The sequence below is a fragment of the Mastigoproctus giganteus genome, chromosome 5, assembly GCF_048544385.1.
Source record: "Mastigoproctus giganteus isolate SK-2022 chromosome 5, ASM4854438v1, whole genome shotgun sequence".
In the NCBI taxonomy this organism is placed as follows: domain Eukaryota; kingdom Metazoa; phylum Arthropoda; class Arachnida; order Uropygi; family Thelyphonidae; genus Mastigoproctus; species Mastigoproctus giganteus.
Window position 1 is genome coordinate 96293015 of NC_143579.1, and position 24881 is coordinate 96317895.

The following is a 24881-nucleotide window of genomic DNA, read 5'->3' on the forward strand; positions in this document are numbered from 1 at the left end:
GCTTTTCTATTACATTGTATGAAAATTTCACTATTCATCCATGTTTTTCCTTGATGATCATAAGTAACTGGGAGACTTACATTTTTGAAGCATCTAAGAATTTTCGACTTTCCAATAAGAAACAACGGCAAACAGTGTCTGCCAGTTAAACTGGCACAAACGCATATGCATGTTCTTTGCTTGTTTTTTACCCTGGTGTAGTACTTTCACAGTGAGTCTAATGATTGGCTATGGAGTGCTTCCAGTTTAAACCAGTTTCATTAACTTTATAAATAAAGACTTCATCATATCCTTCTGCCTCTACAAACAACTTCAATATTTCTACAAAAGCATTTGCTGTTGGTAGAAAGCTTTTCTCCATAAATCACAAGTTCTCTAACACCATATCACACCTTAAACTTTCTGACCCAACTGGAACTTTCTTTGAATTCGAATCTCCATTTAATTTTGTATTAAAAAATATCAATTTTGACATAATAAATGACCAGATATCAGCTGTCCAGAAGATCACTTTTGAATAAACTACACATAACCAGCCTCTTCAACTTCTTCATTTTCAGATTTTCTCATAACTTTACATGCTACATTGCTATCCTTGTTCATCACATTACAGAATCGCCGACCGGGCTAGCTGGGTGGGTAAAGTGCCTGCCTGGCAACCCAGGAGCCAAAAAAAAAAAAAAAAAAAAGATTACAGAATTTTATAATGCTTTCACTATTTTGATTTACGTCCAAGATTGTAGAGGTGCCAACTCCATATTTCTCAACCAAAAAATGTCCCGATTCACCACTTTTGAAGGCCTCAATTACTGCTGTTTTATCAATTAATGTGCAACGTGTTTTCTTTCTGGTGACATATGGTATTAAACAAATTTTTTTTTTCATAACTCACAAATGAAAAAATACCCACTCACAAAACACACAAGTGCATTTCTGAATGCTAAATTGCTACATGCCATACTGGCACATGTACTACCTGTTATACCATGCATTGCACAACACAATATCCACTATATATTTTTCTCTATAACATAATATATTATTATGTTATTTGTCCTGTGCAATCCGGATAATCAAGGTCCAGATAATCGAGTTCCTACTGTATTTCAATTTAATAAATATATCTTAACCAATGTGAAGTGTCCTATTTTTTTTTTTTTTTTCTGGGTTCCAATCACACCCACATTAAAGATCTTGCTTCAATTCCTTATGATTCCTTTTATATGACCTTTCCTTTTTTAAGTACAACAGCAATTTTTACTTTAATCCCAGCATCTGAGCTTTGAAAGTAATTCCTATATACAGAACAAAGTTATTGATCCCTGCCTATCACTAGTAATATCTATTACTGAAATCCAAACTATGCAAAATTTGAAATGAAATAAAATAAAATTGAACAATTAAGTTACTGAGGTAAAATACACTTAAAGAAAAATAAACATAAATATTACTTAAATGTTCTTCAGAAATATCTAACCTTAGTGAAGATAGAGATCAACTTCTCCTTATCCAGTAAATCAGCTTCATAAAAAACAAGACTCTTTCCAGATAATTCCTGAACTCGAAGTAAGCTTTCTGGCATAACCCTATCTTTTCCTATTGAAATTTAAAAAATATATATTAAAATTATTTATGAAAAGAGCTAGGAAAGAATAATAACATTATATTTACACTATTAGTAACAAATGCATTAATACAACACCAACCTTTTTAAGCGTTAACAAAATTTCATGCTAAGAATAAATACAATGATATAAATACAATGATGATAATTACATAGCTGAAACATATAGTTTAATAAACTTATAGATGATGTGCCTTTAAAATTTACATAAACTTATAGCTAATTTGGGGATTTGACATTATGCATAAGGCAAAATCCACAACACAAGCCACTGTCAATCAACCTTGTGTTATAATACTGGGTAGTCCACTACTAATTAAAATCTGTGAGAATTAAAAACATCTAAATTTCTTTGCATTATTAACTTTTATTTATATGTTGAATTAATTATAAATGTTATCTTAACTTTACCAGCATACTGAAAGAACACAAATTATGATGATCGTGAGTATGAACAAAATTCAATAACATAAAAGTATATTTAGAGTATAAATAAATAAATATTTGAAGGTTATTTCAAATATTTATTTAATCTTCGAATATAACCTTTTGTAGAATACGAATATGCGATGCCACCTCAAATATGATGTCAATCTCAAGATCCTGTCATGTGCTCTATGGGGGGAGGGAGGGAGGGGGGGAGGGAGGGAGAGAGAGAGAGAGAGAGAGAGAGAGAGAGAGAGAGAGAGAGAGTTGCTCTGTCCATCTGGCTATCAACATAATTGATAAGCAACAATAAATTTTTTTTGTGTAATTTTATTGGCTTATTCAATAAATGACATTTATTTTTAGTTCCTGAAGGCTATTGCCTTCAGGAACTAAAAATATTTTTTTATTTTTAATAAGCAATTCCAATATTTAATTAAATATAGTAAATATTAAATATTTACTATATTTAATAAGCAATGACCCTGTTTGCACTATAAAACCCAGCAGTATGCTGAGTTTTATGATGCAAATTGCTAGCAGGAGCTAATTCTTTTTCTGAAGGTGTTACAACTGTGTTTCACTACAAATTTTTACAGCCCACTGTTCTTGTAGGCAATGTTGTTGTTGTTAATTGGTTTTTAGGAGCATTAGCAACTAAGGCCATATTGCTCCGGGGATATGCGGTGGTCATTCCTTGACCTTCCCGCATCCTCCGTATTTGGTGGTGACGGGCTCGAACCCCGGTCTAATCAATGTAGGCAATGAAAAATTGTGTAAAATTTGTGCAAAACGGATATGTCTGAAAGGGGGCAAAAGTTGATGACATGGTACAGCAGATATTTTTTAAGAGCACAAAAGGTGATATTCTTGTATATATTAGCACAAATGACATTAAGTGTAGGAGATCTAAGGAATTACTTAATAATTACAGGTAAATGTTGAAAAAAAAGTTGCGAGTTAGAGTAAAATTTGAAAGTTTCTGTAATTCTGGCCAGACATGACAGGAGAGAGGATATGATGAGAGCCTTGTAATCAATTCGGCCGTTGATAGATTGTGCAAGGCTCATGGGGTAGAATTTTTCTCAGCCTGGTCTGTACTTGTTAACAGGAGAGACTGCTTCTACAGGGACGGGATACACGTAAATAGAAAGGGTGCAAGAATATTTGCTGATGCTATCAAGGCAATGTTAGGTGGGTCGGAAAACAACTAGCTTGGAGGGATTAACAGACTAATAGATTAACCACAGGCAAAGCTGAAAGTGATTCTTGCACTGCTTCTATTGGAATGAGCAGCACCCTGGAAATTATCAAGCGACTCAGAAGCCTATGGCAGATATAAGTTAATCTGTAATCAGGTCAGAAAGGAGGTTCGGCAGGCGAAGGCAGATTACGAGAAATCCTTGGCAAAAGATGCTAAGAAAAACAGCAAGGATTTCTTTACTTATATAAACTCTAAAAGGAAGGGGATAAATCTGATTGGTCCACTTGACATCGATGGTTTGACTGTTGATGATCCTGCTCAGATAGCAAACAAACTGAATGAGTATTTTGCATCTACATTCACACATGAGGAATTATTAAGGTTTGAAAATGGCAGAAGGTTATCAAATTGTAGCAAGATACTTAATGATTTTGTAATAACTGAGAGCAAAGTGGAAGAGAAACTGTTGAAGTTAAACGTAAGAAAAGCACCTGGGGTGGATGGGATCTATCCAGTTATATTAAAGGAGGCGGCAAAGCAACTAAGCAAACCCTTAGCCATAATTATGAGAGCATCCTTGGACTCAGGGGAGGTTCCCACGGACTGGAGATGTGCAAATGTATCCCCAATTCACAAAGGGGGATCGAAGGGTGACACGAGTAACTACAGACCAGTTAGTTTAACTTCTGTTCCGGGTAAAATAATGGAGTCGCTGGTTAAAGATGCATTGCAGGATCATCTAGACAAGACTGCAGCAATAATTCAGACACAGCATGGGTTTGTTAAGGGAAAGTCTTGTCTGACAAATTTGATAGGATATTATGATGTGGTTACAAAGGAACTGGATGCAAAAAATAATTTTGATATCATATATTTGGATTTCAGGAAAGCTTTTGACACTGTTGCGCATGGAAGACTATTGTACAAATTGGAGCAGAATGGTATTAAGGGTAAGTTGCTACAATGGATAAAAGGATGGTTAAGTGCGAGAAGACAGAGGGTGGTAATCAATGGGTGCTGCTTTTCTTGGACTAATGTTATTAGTGGAGTCCCACAGGGTTCGGTGTTGGGTCCACTGTTGTTTTGTATATTTATCAATGATATTGATGAAGGTATATCAGGCTTAGTGTCGAAGTTTGCAGATGATACAAAGGTTGGCAGGGTTGTTAATGACAGTAATGGCAGTGTGATACTGCAACAGGATCTAGATAATTTGGGCAGATGGGCTAAGAAGTGGCAACTGAAGTTTAACCTTGACAAATGCAAAGTACTGCATATGGGTAGAAGTAACCCCAGAGAAACGTACCAACTGTGTGGTACTACACTTAAGGTGGTAGAAAATGAAAAAGACCTGGGAGTAATTGTGCAGGCAGATATGAAGTTCTCTGAGCAATGCAGACAGGCTGCCAGGGCAGGTCATGGGGTTTTGTCAATGATATATAGGAATTTTGCTAGCAGGGAAAAGGATGTGATTATCCCTCTATATAAGGCAATGGTCAGGCCACACCTTGAGTACTGCGTACAGGTCTGGAGGCCTCATTTTAGGAAGGATGTAGATTTACTTGAACGTGTACAGAGAAGGGCAACAAGATTGGTGAGGGGAATGAAGGGATCCTCTTACCAAGAGAGGCTTAAGTTCTGCAAATTGCAGTGGCTGGAGACTAGGCACCTGCGTGGTGATCTGATTGAGGTATATAAGGCCTTGAATGGGTTGAGCACGCTGAATTCCGATGGGATCCTTCCACTTGTTCAGGTTACGAACCTAAGGGGGCATAAATTCAAATTAAGAAAAGACAGATGTAGAATAGATGTGCGGAAATTTGCCTTTAGCCAGCGGGTGGTTAATTGCTGGAACAAACTTTCATCTGTCGTTGTGGAAGTTGATAGGTTGAATAAATTTAAGTTGGAACTGGACAGGCATTTGGAGGGAATGGTGTGATTTTTTTTTTTTTTTGGCTGATGCTGCATAAGCTCATACATTTACTTTCTTGCATCACATGCCACTACTACTACTACTACTACTACTTGCATGTACATCAATGCTAGGAGTATAGTAAAAACATTTGATGAATTTGAAGTGCTGGTCAAGACATCAAAGGAGGATATTGTTCGGATATCAGAGATGTGGTGCCACACAGATATAAGCAGTGCCGAATTGGAATTTGGGGAATACAAAGTGTACAGAAAGAACAGACAGGATAGAACGTTGGATGGGTTATGTTGTTAGTTAAGAAACACAAAATCTAAGGCAGTGCATCCAGATGGACACTAATGGACAGTGTAATGTTGAGTCAGTTTGGTCTGAAATAATCACTGGGAAAGCAAAAATAAGGATAGGACTGTGTTACAGGACTAATGATTCTGATGATTTGGTTAGTTTGGATTTTATTGGTGCATTAGCAACTAAGGCTATAATGTGCTGATTCTGATGAGCACAATGAACAACTATACAGAGAAATAGAGTGGGCCAGTAAATCAGATTGTCTTATAATGGGGATTTTAACTTCCCAGATATTGACTGGAACTTGTGGGTTGATCAATTGCACACTAGCAAGATTTTTGTGGATTTAATGGATGATTGTTTTCTACAGCAGCATGTTAGAGAGGCAATCAGAAGAAGTAATACTCTTGATCTGATTATCAGCAATGATTATTCATGCATTAAGAATTTAAAGATAAAGGAACCACTAGGTGACAGTGATCATAGTCTACTGATGTAGAATTTACTTAAAGATGTAACTACGATCAGGAGTAAAGGAAAGGGTTTTTGCTTTCGTAAAGGTGACTACAGTGAGACCAACTGATGATACTACTAACAAAAAATTCTAAATGGGAAGCATTCAAGGAATTAACCTTGGAAGCTAGTAGGATTTTCATGCCAACTAAGAAATACCATTCAAGGTTTAGGCCCAAATGAATGTCAGATGAACTAGTGAGACTTGTGGCAGAGAAGAAAAATCCATTTGATGTATATAAATTATCAGGTGACACAGAACCCACAATACATATAAGGTAATCTGTAATCAAGTCACAGAAGAGGTTAGGCAAAACGAAGGAAGATTACAAGTAATCTTTGGCAAAGGATGCCAAGAAAAACAGCAGTCTTCTTTACTTATATAACCTCTAGAAGGAAGGAGATAAATCAGACTTGTCCACTTGATATCGGTGGTTCAACTGTTGATGATCTTGCTCAGAAAGCTAACAAACTGAATGAGTATTTTGCATCTACATCCACACATGAAGAATTCTGTAGGGAAGGGAAGGGAAGGACAGAAGCTTATTAAACTCTAAGAGGGAGCCAAATGATTTTGTAATAACTAAGAGCAAAGAGGAGGAGAAATTGTTGAAATTAAACATAAGAAAGGCACCTGGAGTGATTGGGATCTATCCAGTTATATTAAAGGAGGCAGCAAGTAAACAAACCCTTAGCCATAATTATGAGAACATCCTTGGAATAAGGGGAGGTCCCCATGGACTCAAGATGTGCAAATGTATCTCCAATTCACAAAGGGGATGAAAGGTGAGTCATGAGTAACTACAGATCTGTTAGTTACTCGTGTTTTAACATCTATTCTGGGGAAAATAAAGTCACTGGTTAAAAAACGTAGGATCATCTAGACATGACTGCAGTAACAATTCAGACACAGCATGGGTTTGTTAAGGGGATATCTAGCTGACCAATTTGATTGAATACTATGATGTGATCACAAAGGACTGTAGGCAAAAAATAATTTTGATATCGTTTACTTGCATTTCAGGAAAGCTTTTGATACTGTTGCGCATGAAGACTATTGGAGAAGTATGGTATTAAGGGCAAGTTGCTACAATGGATAAAAGGATGGTTGAGTGGGAAAAGACAGGAAGTGATAATCAATGGACACTGCTCTTTGTGGATTAATGTTATTAGTGGAGTCCCCCAGGGTTCAGTATTGGGCCCATTGTTGTTTTGTATATTTATCAATGATATTGATGTAGATATAGGCTTAATGTTGAAGGTTGGCAGGGTTGTTAATGACAGTGTGCTACTGCACCAGAATCTAGAAAAGTTGAGCAGATGGGCTGAAAAGTGGCAACTGAAGTTTAACATTATACTGCATATGGGTAGTAGTAACCCCAAAGAAATGTACCAACTGTGTGGTACATTTCTACCACTACACCCAGGGTAGTGGAGAATGAAAAAGACCTGGGGGTAATTGTGCAGTGAGATATGAAGTTTTCTGAGCAGTGCAGATAGGCTGCCAGAGTAGATCTTGGGGTGTTATCAATGATTTATAGGAATTTTGCTAGCAGGGATAAGGAACTAATTATCCCTTTGTAAAAGGCAATGGTCAGGCCACACCTTGAGTACTGCATACAGGTCTGGAGGCCTCCTTTTGGGAAGGATGTAGAGTTGCTAGAATGAATACAAAGAAGGTAAGAAGACTCATTAGGGGAAAAAAGGGGTGCTCTTACCAAGAAAGGCTTAAGTTCTGCAAACTGCAGTGTCTGGAGACTAGGCACCTGAGAGGTGATCTGACTGAGGTGTATAAGGTCTTGAATGGTTTGAGCAGGCTCAATGCTGATGGGATATTTCCTCTTGCTCAGAATAATCACCTGATGAGGCATAAATTCAAACTGAGGAAAGACAGTTGTAGAACAGATGTGCAAAAATTTGCATTTAGCCAGCGGGGGTAGTTGATTGATGTAACAAACTTCCATCTTTCATTGTGGAAGTTGATAGCTTAAATAAATTCAAGGAAGTCGGACAATCTTCTGTAGTGAATGGATGGGGGTGAAATGGGAGGGTTTTTTTTTTTTTTTGCTGATGCTGTATAAGCTTGGTTTCTTGCATCATATGCCTGTGCTAGTGCTAATTTTTACCAACAGCATAAGTAGATATCTGGCTTTTATTAATGAATTTAAAGGCAATGAATTACTATTTAATTTCAATCTGAGCTATTTTAAATGTGAAAGTTGGATATGCTTCATTCCTGACATCAGAACTGATTTTCCCCTCTTACTATGTTATGGCCATTTTTCATGGCAAATTTTTGTAACCCACTGTGTTAATCAGAAATTACTAAGTATCAAATTTTTACAAACGGCCTAAGCTTTTAACATTTGTTCCTCTAAGTAGCATATTCCCTTGGGCTGTTGCTCAAAAATTTCCAAACAGTAGATTACTTTTTAATATCAATTGCAGTTGTTCTACATATGAAAATTGGGCATACTTCATTCCTATTGTCTGAGTTGGTTTGCTTTCCATATATATTATGGCTATTTGCAACACACAGAAATCATCCGCAACAGCAAAGTAATTACAATTCACAATGTCACATTTTTAATGACATAAGAGGATACCTAGCTCTTACCTTGTTCCTCTATGTGGGTATTCCTTGACCCTTTCTTAAAATATTTTAAGCATTACACAACCCTGTAACTACAACTAGGTGTTTTGCATTCATCCAAAAAGTCAGCTGTGTTTTCCGGTGGTTTACAACTATTGTCATCATGACGAATTTTGGCCAATGGCTCAAGAAGATACCCAGCATATAAATAAATAAACAAAATTAAAGGGAAAGTGAAAACCAAACCAACAATCAAAAAATAAATTTATTGGGTAACCATGTTTTTTTTTTAAATTTCTTATTGAACGATTAAAAAAGTTCCTTATTACTCATCTTTGTAGAATGCTTTTTAAAATAAATCATGTAAAACAAACAAATATTAACAGAATGTGTATAATCATTTCTTTTCTTTGGTTTTCACATTCAAATTTTTAATAAGTTTAATTTTTCTTCACTCAAAAATTTTTTTTCTTTTTATTCATTAAAATCTGCCCAATTTACTAAAAGTGAAACCTTCCATGCTACAAAAATATCCAGAGCAGCAAAAACAAAACTCCAACATATAAAACTAATGAACAGGTGGGTATAACTACAAAAGTCACTGATCCAATGAGTGCACAGTGTGAACTCTATATGTATAGGTGAAATCTATGTGATCTCAGAATTTGCTGAGATCACATAAGATTTCACCTATTCATTACACTAGAAAACAGGCCTTGTGCGTCGGGTTGCATTATATCATCCAAGTTTCTTGCGACGACCGACTAACTGGTAAAAATAAATTTATTAAAATAAAAATGATATTACATAAGATAAAACAGAAATAAAATAAGATAAAAGCATTAAAACACAATAAGATATGTGTTAAAATATAATATAAAAAAAGCCCTAAAATACATAGTAGCTTTCAAAGCGAAGTGCCTCTTCATCAGCTAGTCTGTGAATGGTATACTTCAGTATATATTGATGGCTACAATAGCAAAAGTCAGCTGGGCATGATCATGTATCACGAGTCTGGTGTCGATAGAGCAGAATTACGTACACGTGATGATCGCTAGCACTCATCACACTGTAATACAGTACATTGTATAACAGAGTGTAAGTGTACTCCCCTCGTGCAATTCATAGTACTATTATTGGTGGCTATGTGCAGTGCTTCAAGCCATGAGTGCTGGCGGTAATCACGTGAATAATCGATGATTTCAATATCCCATTGGGGATCAAGATTGTGCTGCTCAACCCAATAATGCTGGGCGACTGCGGGGCATTCAAAATTAGCAGTTTGTAGAGCCACCTCATGCTCAGAAACCAGATCTTTCAATCCTCTACCAGACTCACCTACATAACACCCCCCCCCCACTATCTGGACACGTAATGCGGTATACGGAACCACTCTGTAGGAAAGGAGGAACAGGTGTTTTCACCTTAGAAATAATAGATTGTAATTTCCTCCCCGGAAGTTGCACACATCGTATATGATGGCAACGCAAAATCCTAACAAGTCATTCCGATACGCCAGGATAATAGGGGATGTAGGTGGTAGAGATAAATTGATTGACACGAGGCAGGTTAGATTGTGTAACAAATTCGTGAGCCTGACGCTCACATCTATCTAGAACATGAAGTGGATAGCCGCAATTTGAAAGCTCCACCCTAATTTTAGAAATCTCCAATTGTCTGTCACCAGTCGAACTAGAGTGCATCCAATCGCGGGAGAATAAAGTACGAGCAGTGCTAAGTAAATGACCAGGGGCGTGCGCAGACCCATAATTAGTAAATTGGCTTCCTAAAAATGGAAGTTGCTAAGCGTGAATCCATCCATTGGACTAACATATCCAAAAAAGGAAGAGTATTATCAACCTCTAGTTCAATCGTAAACTGAATGATGGGCGACAGGGAACTGAGATATTGCAGCAGCCCAGATTCCGATCCCCGGGGTACAATTGCAAAATATTTTGCAATATATAAATATGCAATATATATAAATCATCATCATCATGAACTTGGTCTGGCTTAGGTCTTTTAAGACCTGTTCCGTTGTAGCTCTTGGAGGTGGTCTTGATCTCGCCATCATTGTCTTGGTCGACCAACATCTCTCTTGCCTGTAGGTTTATAATTAAATGCTAATTTTGGGATCCGGTCTAGGTTCATTCTTTCTATGTCGCTGATCCATTTTTCCTGATACCATTTTATGTCATTTACTATGTTAATATATATAAATATAAAAATATGCAATATATTTTCTATGGTGGTTCATGTTTTATGTTCCCAAGCTATGCGTGTGACTGAAGCGTATCGTGTACGTCAGCAGAATAAATTTAACACTTTATTACGAGAAGCATATACTGCTAGGAACAGACATATGAGAGATAACTCACAGTTTGTTTTCAACTTGAGTAGCAAACAATTATCTAAGGAGCATCGTGATCTCTTGACCCTCAGCATGAAGTTTGCGGTCCTTCCCTGTAAACCTCCCATTACACATTTGGCTATGGGTATGGAAGCATCTCTCGACAAGCTACCTGAAGAGACTGCTAACTTAATTCGCCTTAAAACAGCTTCGATTTTGCAACACATCCAGCCTATTACTAATAACCTCAGACAATGTCAACAGGAAGCTCTTTCTTCTTTGTGCAAAGATGGCACTATGTAATTTTGCCTGCAGATAAGGGGCAGAGCACTGTTGTCCTGGACAAGTCAGAGTATATTTGTAAAGCCCTCGCTCTATTACAGGATTGGGAGGTTTATGAAACTGTGCAAGACTCCCCTGTGAAAGTGTTGAAATCTAAAGTTAATAAACTTGTGCATTCTTGGTTTTTAGCTAATAAGATTACCAAGAATGTCCGCCGAAAGCTTCATATGATAGGTTGTCGACTCCCACAGTTTTACGGACTTCCAAGGATCCATAAACCTGATATTCCTTTACGGCCCATTGTTTCTTGTTGTCATACACCTACGTATGAACTTTCTAAACATGTTGTAAAGTTATTAGCACCCCTTGTTGGGAAAACTGTTTACACTGTTTCCAGTAGTACGCATTTTCTGCGTATTATTAAAGATTTTACTATTTCTGAGAGCAAGGTTATGGTCTCCTTTGATGTGGTTTCTCTGTTCACTTCTTTTCTGTACAACAGGCTACTGCCCGCGCGAGACATCTTTTGAGCAGAGATACCACATTGGGAGACAGAACCTCGCTCTCTACAGATGATATTTGTACTGCTCTCAATCTGTGTTTAACGAGGCGGGGGGGGAGCGTGATCATGTTCAATGACTCCCTGTTTCGCCAAATACAGGGCACAGCTATGGGTGCCCCTGTTAGTCCTATCATGGCCAATATCACCAGGAAGGAACTTGAGTCAGATTTTCTTGAACTTACCTATTGCTATCACTCTCTGATGTCATTATGTTGACGATATTTTTGCAATTGTACCCCGGGGATTGGAATCTGGGCTACTGCAATATCTCAATTCCCTGTCGCCCGTCATTCAGTTTACGATTGAACTAGAGGTTGATAATACTCTTCCTTTTTTGGATGTGTTAGTCCAATGCGTGGATTCGCGTTTAGTAACTTCCATTTTTAGGAAGCCAATGTGCACAGGCTAATTTACCAATTATGGGTCTGCGCACACCCCTGGTTATTTATGTAGCACTGCTCATACTTTATTCTCACACGCTTGGACGCACTCTAGTTTGACTGGCGACAGGCAATTGGAGATTTCTAAAATTAGGGCAGAGCTTTCAAATTGCGGCTATCTGCCTCATGTTCTAGATAGATGTAAGCGTCAGGCTCATGAATTTTTTTATGCAATCTAACCCACCTCGCGTCAGTCAATTTATCTCTACCACCTACATCCCCTATTATACGGGCGTATCGGAACGCCTTGTTAGGATTTTGCGTCGCCATCATATATGATGTGTGCTACTTCCGGGGAGGAAATTCCAATCGATTATTTCTAAGGTGAAAACACCTGTTCCTCCTTTCGTACGGAGTGGTTCTGTATACCGCATTAAGTGTCCGGATTGTGGGAGGTGTTACGTAAGTGAGTCTGGTAGAAGATTGAAAGATCGGGTTTCTGAGCATGACGTGGCTCTGCAAACCGCTAATTTTGAATGCTCCGCAGTTGCCCAGCATTATTGGGTTGAGCAGCACAATCTTAATCCCAATGGGATATTGAAATCATCGACTATTCACATGATTACCGCCAGCGTTCGTGGCTTGAAGCACTTCCATTGAAGGTGCATTGAATTGCACATAGCCACCCTATTATAGAATGTACTGTATTGCAGTGCAGTGAGCGCTGGCGATCATCACGTGTATGAAATTCTGCTCTGCCGACAACAGACTCGTGATACATGATTATGCCCAGCTGACTTTTGCTATTGTAGCCTTCAATATATACCGAAGTACACCATTCACAGACTAGCTGATGAAGAGGTAATTCGCTTCAAAAACTATATGTATTTTAACGCTTTTATTATATTATATTTTAACGCTTTTATTATATTATATTTTAACACTTTCATCTTATTGTATTTTGATGCTTTTATCTTATTTTATTTCTGTTTTATCTTATTTTATTTCTGTTTTATTTTAATAAATTTATTTTAACAAGTTATTCGGTTGTCGTAAGAAATTTGGTTGATATATTCATAACACATTTCATGATCAGTTAAAAAGGATAATGTTTGAGCAGATGCTTACAACTTCTAGTTGTCAAAAAAGCAAAAGCTTAGGAAATTGTAAGCAGGAGGAGAACAGTGGATTTTTAGTTCAAAACAAGCAAAAAAAAAAAAAAAAAAAAAATCAGAATGCAAACAGATTTTTAGACAAAAAAACAGTAAAAAAACAGATTTTTCTGAAAAAGTCTGCACACAGTATAAATTTTAAATTTTGCTGACAAAATATATATTTTATGACTGTACGACTGATGACTTTTGAGATTATGATGAACATCATGGCGAGATCCAATCTTCCTTACATTTCGAGGGTACAGCTCTAAAACTGTGTTCGCAGGCCGGCCGCTAGTTAGTACACTGGACCGAACCTATTCATAACTCTTTAGAAGGCTTCCGGATCAGGTAGTGTATAATCTTGCTACCTCTACACTGCCAGATAGTGACTGGAGGGAGTCCGAGTAGTGTGTATGCGGGATGCATTCTCGAGGCCACGTTATGTTAAGGATCTGGGTATATGCTTACCATGTGTATGCCATATCCAAAAATTTCATTACTTCATACAGCATGCCCCCCCCCCCACTTTTTATTACTATTCAATACACCATGAATTATCAAACTAATAGAGTAAGCTTATCGGCAAAATGATCTAAACCTTCTAAACACTTTCTAGTTCATTTCACAAATATATGTGGTCTCAATTCTAATCTCAACGATGTCCATTTCCACTTGCACTCTGCCAAACCCCATGTACTTTTCTGACAGAATCTCAGTTATCAGTTGATTCAACTACTGCTCATCTCAGTTGCCCAGATTATTCGCTCTATGATTCCTTTCACCTCAAAGGTGGTACTGATGCATATGTCCGTTCCGAAATTCCCTGTTAAAGACTTTATAACTTGGAATCTCCTCTTTTCGATCTTCTCTGGCTTAAAATCTCTTTACCTCATTGTGTCAAATTCATCTGTTGTCTCTACCATTCTCCCAACTCCACAAATCACTTGGAGCACTTTGACGTCCTCTCTTTGCAACTTGACTTTCTCCAGTCCAACTTTCCTAACAGTGAGGTAATTTTCCTTGGTAAGAATTAAAATCCTTGGTGATTTTAATGTTCACAACTCCAACTGGCTTCCGTTTTCTAGTCACACCGACCCAGCTGGTCGAGATGCTGAGGCTTTTGCAATTACTAATGACCTTGCACAAATTGTTCATTTACCTACAAGGATACTGGACAATCCTAACCATACAGCCAACACGCTTGATCTTTTTCTCACAGATCTGAGGTGGTCCTTTCGGCACCTCAGATCACAACTTGGTGATTGTCTCTTCTTCAACGGAGCCATTATCTCATGGCTATTCCCAACCTTGTATTGTTTAGCATTACAAGAATGCAAAATGGGATGACCTGCAAGACTTCTTTTCCTTGGTCAGATTACTGTTTCAAAACTTCTGATGTCAACGTTTGCTCAGATCGTGTCAGTGAAATTATTCTTGTAGGAATGGAATCCTTTATTCCACAGTCCACTTTAAAATCTCGTCTTTTATCTAAACCTTGGTTTTCCAATAAATGTGTTAAGGCTGTTCAAGAGAAGAACATTGCATATCATAATTGGCTTGTTTCCTATTCTTCAGTTTCATTTTCTGCCTATACCAAAGCTCGCAACAATTGTAAACCAGTTATTAATCAGTGCAAACTAGATTTTGAACAGGCTAAGAGTAGAAAACTTGCTTCTTGCCCTAATGGTAGCCAAGCATTCTGGTCTCTTGCGAAAGCTATTGGCGGCAACTTTTGCCCAACTCTGCTCCCACCTCTGTCAAAACCAGATGGTTCTGTTGTCACTTCAGCCAAGGATAAAGCTGACCTGCTAGCATCCCATTTTTCTTCCGACTCATGTATTAATGATCTTGGTAAAACACCTCCCACCATTCCCAACATGCTCCATTCAATGCCTCCTGTGGTCTTCCATCAAAAGGATGTCAGAAGAATTTTGATAAATCTTGATGCTGTTGTTGTTGTTGTTATTTGGTTTTTAGGAGGAGCATTAGCAACTAAGGCCATATTGCTCCGGGAATATGCGGTGGTCATTCGCTGACCTTTCCGCATCCTCCGTATTTGGTGGTGACGGGCTCGAACCCCGGTCTAATCAAGATGCGTGTGCTACGCACTGCTGCTCCTTTCCACCTGGCTACGGAGGTGCCTAAATCTTGATGCAAAGAAAGCTCCAGGTCCTGATGGTATTTCTCCACTTGTTCTCAAAACATATGCTCCTGAACTTACTCTTGTTCTTTGCCGGCTTTTTTCACTTTCTTATTCCAAAGGTGTTTTTCCTTCTGTTAGGAAATTTGCTCATATCCAGACAGTTCCTAAAAAGAGTGACAAATTCCTACCATCCAATTATCGTCCCATTGCAATTACTCTACTCTTTCTATAGTAATGGAGAAATCAATTAACCGCCAACTCTTAAACTACCTAGAAACCTTCCGTCTGATCAACGATCGCCAGTATGGATTCCGTCAGTGTCGATCCACTGGTGATATTCTGGCTTATGTTACTCATTTATGGACAAATTCAATGGAAAAGTTTGGTGAAACACAAGCAGTCTCTTGACATCTCAAAGGCTTTTGATCATGTTTGGCATAAAAGTCTTCTAAACAAGCTTCCATCTTATGGTTTTCCAACTGTTTTTTGTAATTGGTTGTCTAGTTTTGTCTCTGATCACTCACTGAGGGTGATGGTAGATGGTTCTCTGTCTTCTAACTTCTCCACTAATGCTGGTATCCCCCAAGGTTCAGTTCTTTCCCCCACTCTTTTCCTCTTGTATATTAATGACCTTCTTCCATTGACTGGAAATCCTATCCATAGTTTTGCCGATGATAGCACATTGTATTCCACTTTCCATTTTGAGAAACCTTGCCCTGCTCAATCAGCTTTAACTTCTCAAATATCTGCTACTAATTCTTAAATGCCGATCTCGAGGTAATTCTCTAGTGGGGCAAAGACAACTTAGTTGATTTCAATCCTACTAAAACTCAGTCTTGTCTTATATCTCGCAAAAAGGATTCTTCTGCTCGTATGCTTATCTTTGGAGACACTCCGATTTCTAGGCAAAATGATATATCTCTTTTGGGGATTACCCTGACTTCTAATCTCTCTTGGCACAAGCACATTACAAATATTGCTTCCTGTGCATCTAAAAAACTTGGTTTTCTCTTTCGCTCTCGGCATTACTTTTCTTTCAAAGAGCTGTTCACTCTCTACAAATCACAAATTCGCCCTATCATGGAATATTGTTCCCACATCTGGGGCAATGCCCCCAAAACCTTGCTCTCAGGCTTCTAGATTCCATTCAGAAGAGGGCAGTTAAGTTAATTAATGACTCCTCTCTAACAGAGTCTCTCCACTCACTGTCTCATAGACGTACTGTTTCTGCTGCATGCTTTTTCTACAGATATTTCCATGGGAATTGTTCTTCTGAATTAGCTTCTATAATTCCGCTCTCTCTTTCAAAACAGTCCGAACACGTACTGCCACCAGCCAACATCCATTTACTGTCCAACTTCAAACTCACAGAACCAACTTTTCATCTTCCTCGTTTATTCATTCAATTGCCATTTTCTGGAACAACCTTTCTTCATACGCATTTCCTGAAAATTAGTCTACAGAAGTTCAAGTCTAATGTCAACAAATATCTTCTTTCATCTTCTCAACCTCCAACACAAGCATGGTACTAAGTACTATAGGTTCTAATACCTCTCGTGTTTGGGGTTTTCATAAAAAAAACCACTATCCTTATGCTTATTTGCAAATGTCTGATTAGATTGCATTTCTTACTGTTTTAAATTGAAAAATCATACCTACATACTGTAGATATCAGTTTTCATATCTACCTTTTCTGATTTTACAATAAGTGGAAAATCCTGCATAAAAGTTTTTCTGAAATTTTATGTCATATTTTGTTGGCATTTTAATGGAAAGCACTGTTATTTAGTTTCACACTAAACAAATAGTATTATTTGTATTAGTAGTGGCATATGATACAAGAACGCAAATTTATAAAGCATCAGCCTGAAAAAAAAACAAAAAAAAAAAAACTTCCCACGTCACCTGCCCATCCTCCTCTAATAATTTGTCTAGTTCTTCTTTGAATTTATTAAATTACCCACTTTCACAACAATACATGGAAGGTTGTTGCAACAATCAACAATCCGCTGCCTAAATGCAAGCCACCACACATCTATCCTATAACCATTTGTGATCAATTTGAATTTATGTGTGTAGTCTTACTCAGAGAAGCTTACATTTCATGTCCCCTCGTGTGTAGTCTGAGCAAGAGTAAGAATGCCATCAGCAATGAGCTTGATCAATCCATTCAAAGCCTTATACACCTTAATCACATCACCTTGCAGGTGACTAGTCTCCAAATGCAATTTGCAGAACTGAAGCCTTTCTTGGTAAGACCACTCTTATTCCCTTCACCAATCTTATTGCTCTTCTCTGCACCTTTTCCAGCAGATCTACATCCTTCCTAAAATGAGCACTCCAGATATGTATGCAGTAATCAAGATGTGGCCTGACTATTGCCTTTTACAAATGGAAAATCACCTCCTTATCCCTCCTAGCAAAGTTCATGTATATCAGTGACAAAATCCTATTAGCTGTCCTGTTCAGAGAATTTCATGTTGTTGTTATTGTTGTTATTTGATTTTTAGGAGCATTAGCAACTAAGGCCATATTGCTCCGAGGATATGCGGTGTTCATTCCCTGACCTTTCCGCATCCTCCGTATTTGGTGGTCAGGGGCTCGAACCCCGGTCTAATCAAGAAGTGTGTGCTACGCACTGCTGCTCCTGCCCACCTGGCTACAGAAGCGCCTCAGAGAACTTCATACCTGACTGTACAATTACTCCTGCACAACAATTCAGACTTGTCAAGTCTTCCCTGCACTTCAAATCTTTTCATTTTCCACTACCTGAGTGGAGTATACATATTTGGTACTTTAATCTGAGATTACTGCTACCCATATGCAGTATCTTACATTTGTCAGTGTTAAATTTGAACTGCATTTTTCTCAGACCACTTGTCTAATTTTTCTAGACCTTGTTACAATAGCATATACCTTGATTACTGTCATTAACTACCTTACTAACCTTAGTATCATCTGCAAACTTAGACATTAAGCCTGATATACCTTCATCAATATCAGTAATAAATATAAAAAACAACAATGGGCCCAGCACTAAACCCTGGGAAACTGAACTAATAACATTAGTCTATGAAGAGCTGTAACCATTGATAATCACACTTTGTCTGCTCATTCAGTCATTCCTTTATCCATAGCAGTATCTTGCCATAACGGCACACTGTTCCAATTTATATAGCAGTCAGTCTTTTATATGAAACAGTATCAAAAGCTTTCCTGAAATCTAAGAACATGATATCAAAATTATTTTTTTGCACCCAGTTCCTTTGTTACTGCAATATAGTACCCAATCAGATTGGTCAAATAAATAAAACTGCCCCTTAACAAATATATGCTGTGACTGTAGTATAATTGCATCCCTGTCTAGATGGTCCTGCATCCCACTCTTGCTCAGACTATGCACATGAGGGGATATAAATTTAAACAGAGGAAGAATCGTTATAGCAGAGATGTGTAGAAGTTTGCCTTCACCCAATGGATGGTAAATTTTTGGAACAAATTTTCATCTGCTGTTGTGGATGCAGGTAATTTGAATAAATTTAAAGTAAGAACTAAACAAATTATTGGTGTCTGGACAGGTGACCTGAAAATGGGTGTTTTTTTTTTTCTAAAGCAAGCTTTATAAGTTTCCTTCTTGCATTATTTGCCAAGTAATACTAATTACTTTGTAACAGTGACATGGGCTAAGCTAATGGGTCTGTAATTACTCATGTCACTTTTTGATTCCCCCCCCCACCCCAGTGTGAACTGAGGATATATTTGCACACCTCCCCTGAATTCAAAAATGCTTTAATAATTATGGCTAAGGGTTTGCTTATCTCAATCGCTGCCTCCCAGGTACACCTTTTTTATCTGTTTGTCTTCAGCAATTTCTCATTCATATTCCTCTCAGTTATCATTCAATATCATTCCCATTCCTCTCGATTATCTCGGTAGTCATTTAGCTCCCTGCCAGAGTTTGATAAACTTCTGGCATCCACTTCCCTAAAGAGTACTTCATGTGTGAATGCAGATGCAAAATACATATTCAAATTGTCAGCAATACCTGAGCAGGATCATGAACTGTTAGACCACAGACATCAAGTAGAGACCTATGCGATTCAATGCCTTCCTTCTACTGTCAATATAAGCAAATAGATCTTTGCCTTAGCTTGCTTAACATCTTTTGTGACTTGATTACAAACTACTTTATATCTACCATAGGCTTCTGTACTACCTGATAATTTATACACATCCCACACATTTTTCTTCTCTGCCACAAGTCTCATCAAGTCATCTGACATCCATTTAGGTCTAAGCCTTGAACAGTATTTCTTAGTTGGTATCAAAAGACTAGTATCCCCTATAATTACCTCTTACTTGCCTGAGTGCTTCCCATTTAGATCATCAGTTGGTCCCACGTCAGTTGGTCCCACTGCACAGAATTTAAAAACTGTCTGAGACCACTGCAGTTACTCATGAAATCAAAAGCCCTTCCCTTCACCCTTGATAGGTTATATCTTTAAGCAAATTTCACATGAAAATGGCAGAAGGTTATCAAATTGTAGCAGGGTGCTTAATGATCTTGTAATAACTGAGAGCAAAGTGGAAGAGAAATTGTTGAAGTTAAACGTAAGAAAAGCACCTGGAGTGGATGGGATCTATCCAGTTATATTAAAGGAGGCGGCAAAGCAACTAAGCAAACCCTTAGCCATAATTATGAGAGTATCCTTGGACTCAGGGGAGGTTCCCACGGACTGGAGATGTGCAAATGTATCCCCAATTCACAAAGGGGGATCGAAGGGTGACACGAGTAATTACAGACCAGTTAGTTTAACTTCTGTTCCGGGTAAAATAATGGAGTCGCTGGTTAAAGATGCATTGTAGGATCATCTAGACAAGACTGCAGCAATAATTCAGACACAGCATGGGTTTGTTAAGGGAAAGTCTTATCTGACAAATTTGATAGGATATTATGATGTGGTTACAAAGGAACTGGATGCAAAAAATAATTTTGATATCATATATTTGGATTTCAGGAAAGCTTTTGACACTGTTGCGCATGGAAGACTATTGTACAAATTGGAGAAGAATGGTATTAAGGGTAAGTTGCTACAATGGATAAAAGGATGGTTAAGTGCGAGAAGACAGAGGGTGGTAATCAATGGGTGCTGCTCTTCTTGGACTAATGTTATTAGTGGAGTCCCACAGGGTTCGGTGTTAGGTCCACTGTTGTTTTGTATATTTATCAATGATATTGATGAAGGTATATTAGGCTTAATGTCGAAGTTTGCAGATGATACAAAGGTTGGCAGGGTTGTTAATGACAGTAATGGCAGTGTGCTACTGCAACAGGATCTATATAATTTGGGCAGATGGGCTAAGAAGTGGCAACTGAAGTTTAACCTTGACAAATGCAAAGTACTGCATATGGGTAGAAGTAACCCCAGAGAAACGTACCAACTGTGTGGTACTACACTTAAGGTGGTAGAAAATGAAAAAGACCTGGGAGTAATTGTGCAGTCAGATATGAAGTTCTCTGAGCAATGTAGACAGGCTGCCAGGGCAGGTCATGGGGTTTTGTCAATGATATATAGGAATTTTGCTAGCAGGGAAAAGGATGTGATTATCCCTCTGTATAAGGCAATGGTCAGGCCACGCCTTGAGTACTGCGTACAGGTCTGGAGGCCTCATTTTAGGAAGGATGTAGAATTACTTGAGCGTGTACAGAGAAGGGCAACAAGATTGGTGAGGGGAATGAAGGGATTCTCTTACCAAGAGAGGCTTAAGTTCTGCAAATTGCAGTGGCTGGAGACTAGGCACCTGCGTGGTGATCTGATTGAGGTATATAAGGCCTTGAATGGGTTGAGCACGCTGAATTCCGATGGGATCCTTCCACTTGTTCAGATTACGAACCTAAGGGGGCATAAATTCAAATTAAGAAAAGACAGATGCAGAATAGATGTGCGGAAATTTGCCTTTAGCCAGCGGGTGGTTAATTGCTGGAACAAACTTCCATCTGTCGTTGTGGAAGTTGATAGGTTGAATAAATTTAAGGAGGAACTGGACAGGCATTTGGAGGGAATGGTGTGATTTTTTTATTTTTTTTTTTATTTTATTTATTTATTTTATTTTATTTTTTTTTTTTTATTTTTTTTTTTTTATTATTTTTTTTTTTTGGCTGATGCTGCATAAGCTCATACATTTGCTTTCTTGCATCACATGCCACTACTACTACTACTACTACTACTACTACTACATCAGCACACTGTGATCACTGGACCCTGAGGGCAGAACACTATTATTCCGCATTTCTATTTTTCATTGTAGACTAGCACACCTGATAGCTAATTTCATAACAAAAATCACTAGCTCCCATTGTTACTAATCTGGATTGTATATAGATATTGCCTCCAAATTTAATACAGTTATTACAATATAGTGGAATTAGTTCTTTCCAATACCCATTGCTACAACCTAGGCTATTATGAAATTAGTCACAGAAGAAATTTAGTTCAACTTTAAATTTTCATGCGATATGCTGGTGAAGATTTAGATGTGTTCTAATATTTTACCATTATTGCTGATGAATTTGGCATTCATAATATTTTCATAAGAAGTAATTCATACGGAGGTGCCCCTCCGTAGCTATCTTATATATGAAGTAATAAATCTACACTCCATATGTGTTTTGACGTTAAAAATGTTTTTACCAGCGTTATTTGGAAAAAAGCATTACGCACTGCGTTATACTGTTATATCAGCATAATGATTAATACATGAGTGACTGTGCCAAAATCTACAGCCCAGCATTCGAAGGAATATCATGAAAGAAAGAAAGGAAAGTCAGACAGAAATGTGAATCCAAATGAAATTCAACAAGAGTGTTTCGTTATGCCGGGGAGTTCTCAAACTACACACAAAAAAACTCGAGCTGAAATAATGAAGGAATATCATGAATGGAAGAAAAGGAAATTAGAAATTCAAACTATTCCAAATCATAATGAAATTCAACCACAGAGTTCTATTAAGCCTGATACTTATCAGGAATCTAAAACTCCAGCAGAACGAATGAAGCAGTATCGTGCACAAAAAAAGCGAAATTAGAAATGGCTAATAATGAGATTCCTGATTACTTCCCTATAGTGTTTACATGAGCTGACAGCGAGTTTAAAAAACTAGTGTACAAAAACCCATTTGGATTTAGTTGTAATGTTTGTGATCATTTATGGTTTCAATTAGATTTGAAACCATTTCCAACAACTTCTTATGAATTACTTCAAAATGAATTTCATTTACAAGAAGTGAGTACTTTCATGACATGTAATATGTCATACTTCATTAAAAGAGGGATGGCTACCAACTATGGCCATGTCAAATGGATTTATATATCCAACATATCTTACTTGTTTGCCTCCACTGGATGTTGTAATTGAGCATTTGATATCACTACGATTACCCTTTATGCAAATTCGTCATTTACATTATGAACATGGAGAATATGGGATCATTGGACAAGTAATAAATGTACCAGTTAATGTTAACACAATGGTTCATCAATTACATAGAGAATCAGATGATGATTATGCCATTAATGTACATATAAAACAAAGATTCATACATAAATTATCATATCTACAAGGATGTGTGCAGACGAAAATAGTGAAAATAGGTAACAGTATTTGATAAATTCACCTTTGTATAAATTCTACTGCATAAAAGTGAGTGGCGATTTCTTGGGGACAAATGATGATAGTGAACAGGAACATTCAGATGAAATTGTGGAACCTGTCAACAATGATGATGAACTATTGTTAATTCATCAACAAACATTATTATGGTCTGAAGATAAATATTTATATATAGCACCGGGTCAGAAATCATCTCCAACAAGTTTCATATTTGATATACATGTAGGAGAACTTTCTTTTCCAGCTATATATTTGGGACATGCACAAAAATTTAAAAATAGATTGAAAATGACTTCCATTGAGTGACATTCATAGATCTGATCGTCGTGGAGTAACTCCCCAACATTTGCTATATATGGCAATGAAAATTATGCGAATGCATACCGCAGACAATTTGCAAATTACATTTAAATGAGTAGGAATAACAACTAACATTACTCATTCTATATTGGAATCGAACGAATTTATAAACAAGTCATTAGAGATTGCTCCAGCATTATGGCATTCACTACAATTTCATGAATTAATACAAGTTGTTCAGTAGTCTGATAGCACATTTTCTAAAATTCTTACATAAATAGGCAATGTAGAAGTGTTATTACCAGATGAACTTAAAATTATAGAATTGAGATTTATTACCAAAGAAAATGCTACTAATTTATGTCTGCAAGGGATTAGACTATTTTTAAGAAAGAGTGATGCAAATGCCTATAATACAAATGCTTTAGTTGCAGATAAAACCCATGAAGTGGTTGCACAAGATTTATACCATGGATATCATTCTGAAGAACAATTAGCAAGTATGCTAAATAAAATTCATAAAATGTCAGTGACTGAAACTGCAGGACTTCCATACATTCTACCATTATTGAAAGGAAAACCATACATGATTACTACAAATATAGATGTGGTCGATGGATTGGTAAATGGTGCTTGTTATTTGTTTGTTATTTGGTTTTTAGGAGCATTAGCAACTAAGGCCATATTGCTCCGGGGATATGCGGTGGTCATTCCTTGACCTTTCCGCATCCTCCGTATTTGGTGGTGACGGGCTCGAACCCCGGTCTAATCAAGAAGTGTGTGCTACGCACTGCTGCTCCTTCCCACCTGGCTACGGAGGTGCCTGGTAAATGGTGCAATTGATACTTTAGTATATTTTGAATTTGAGTATGACAAAACAGTTAAACGAGTATGGATGAAATTTCCTGAGTCAAAAATAGGACATAACCTTAAATTTCGTTATAAACAATATGTGAAAGATAAACATTTACCTAGTCAATCTATACCTATTGTAAAACGATCAACTACCATTCCATTCAAGAACAATAGGAAATTAACATGTAGACATACACAATTTCCTTTAGTATGTGTTTGTGCTTTGACTATACATAAATCTCAAGGAGGGACCTTCGGTCAAAGTTGTATATAATTATGACAAAGATCATTAACAGCAATTGAATAAATAAATCAAATAAAAGCAATAAAATATGTGGTATAGCAATTAAAAGTGATAAGAATAAATATATGCAAAACAGCAAATAGAATAAAAGCAATAAAATAAATGACGTACAAGGGAGCTTTTGAGGTGTACTGACCTATTTTTCAAACCTAGACTGAAGCAACAACAACAGCCATTCTTATACCCCAGGTGTTACAACCAGATATACAAAATTATGTGCATTGGGCCTGACAGACAAAAAAAAAAAAAAGAGGAAAGGAAGGAAAGGAAAGATAAAGTGGGCTTACATGGGTCAAC

The 24881-nt window shown here is 37.3% G+C and overlaps 1 protein-coding gene across 3 annotated transcripts in view; it reads right to left on the minus strand.

The window, feature by feature from the left end:
• Window positions 1-24881, minus strand: part of Gale (UDP-galactose 4'-epimerase) — a 292156-nt gene that overhangs the window by 222049 nt on the left and 45226 nt on the right. For all 3 annotated transcript variants that reach the window (XM_090373357.1, XM_090373355.1, XM_090373356.1), the window contains exon 3: window positions 1478-1596. In XM_090373357.1, the coding sequence (XP_090229483.1) occupies window positions 1478-1596 (119 nt within the window). The remainder of the gene's footprint in view (window positions 1-1477; window positions 1597-24881) is intronic.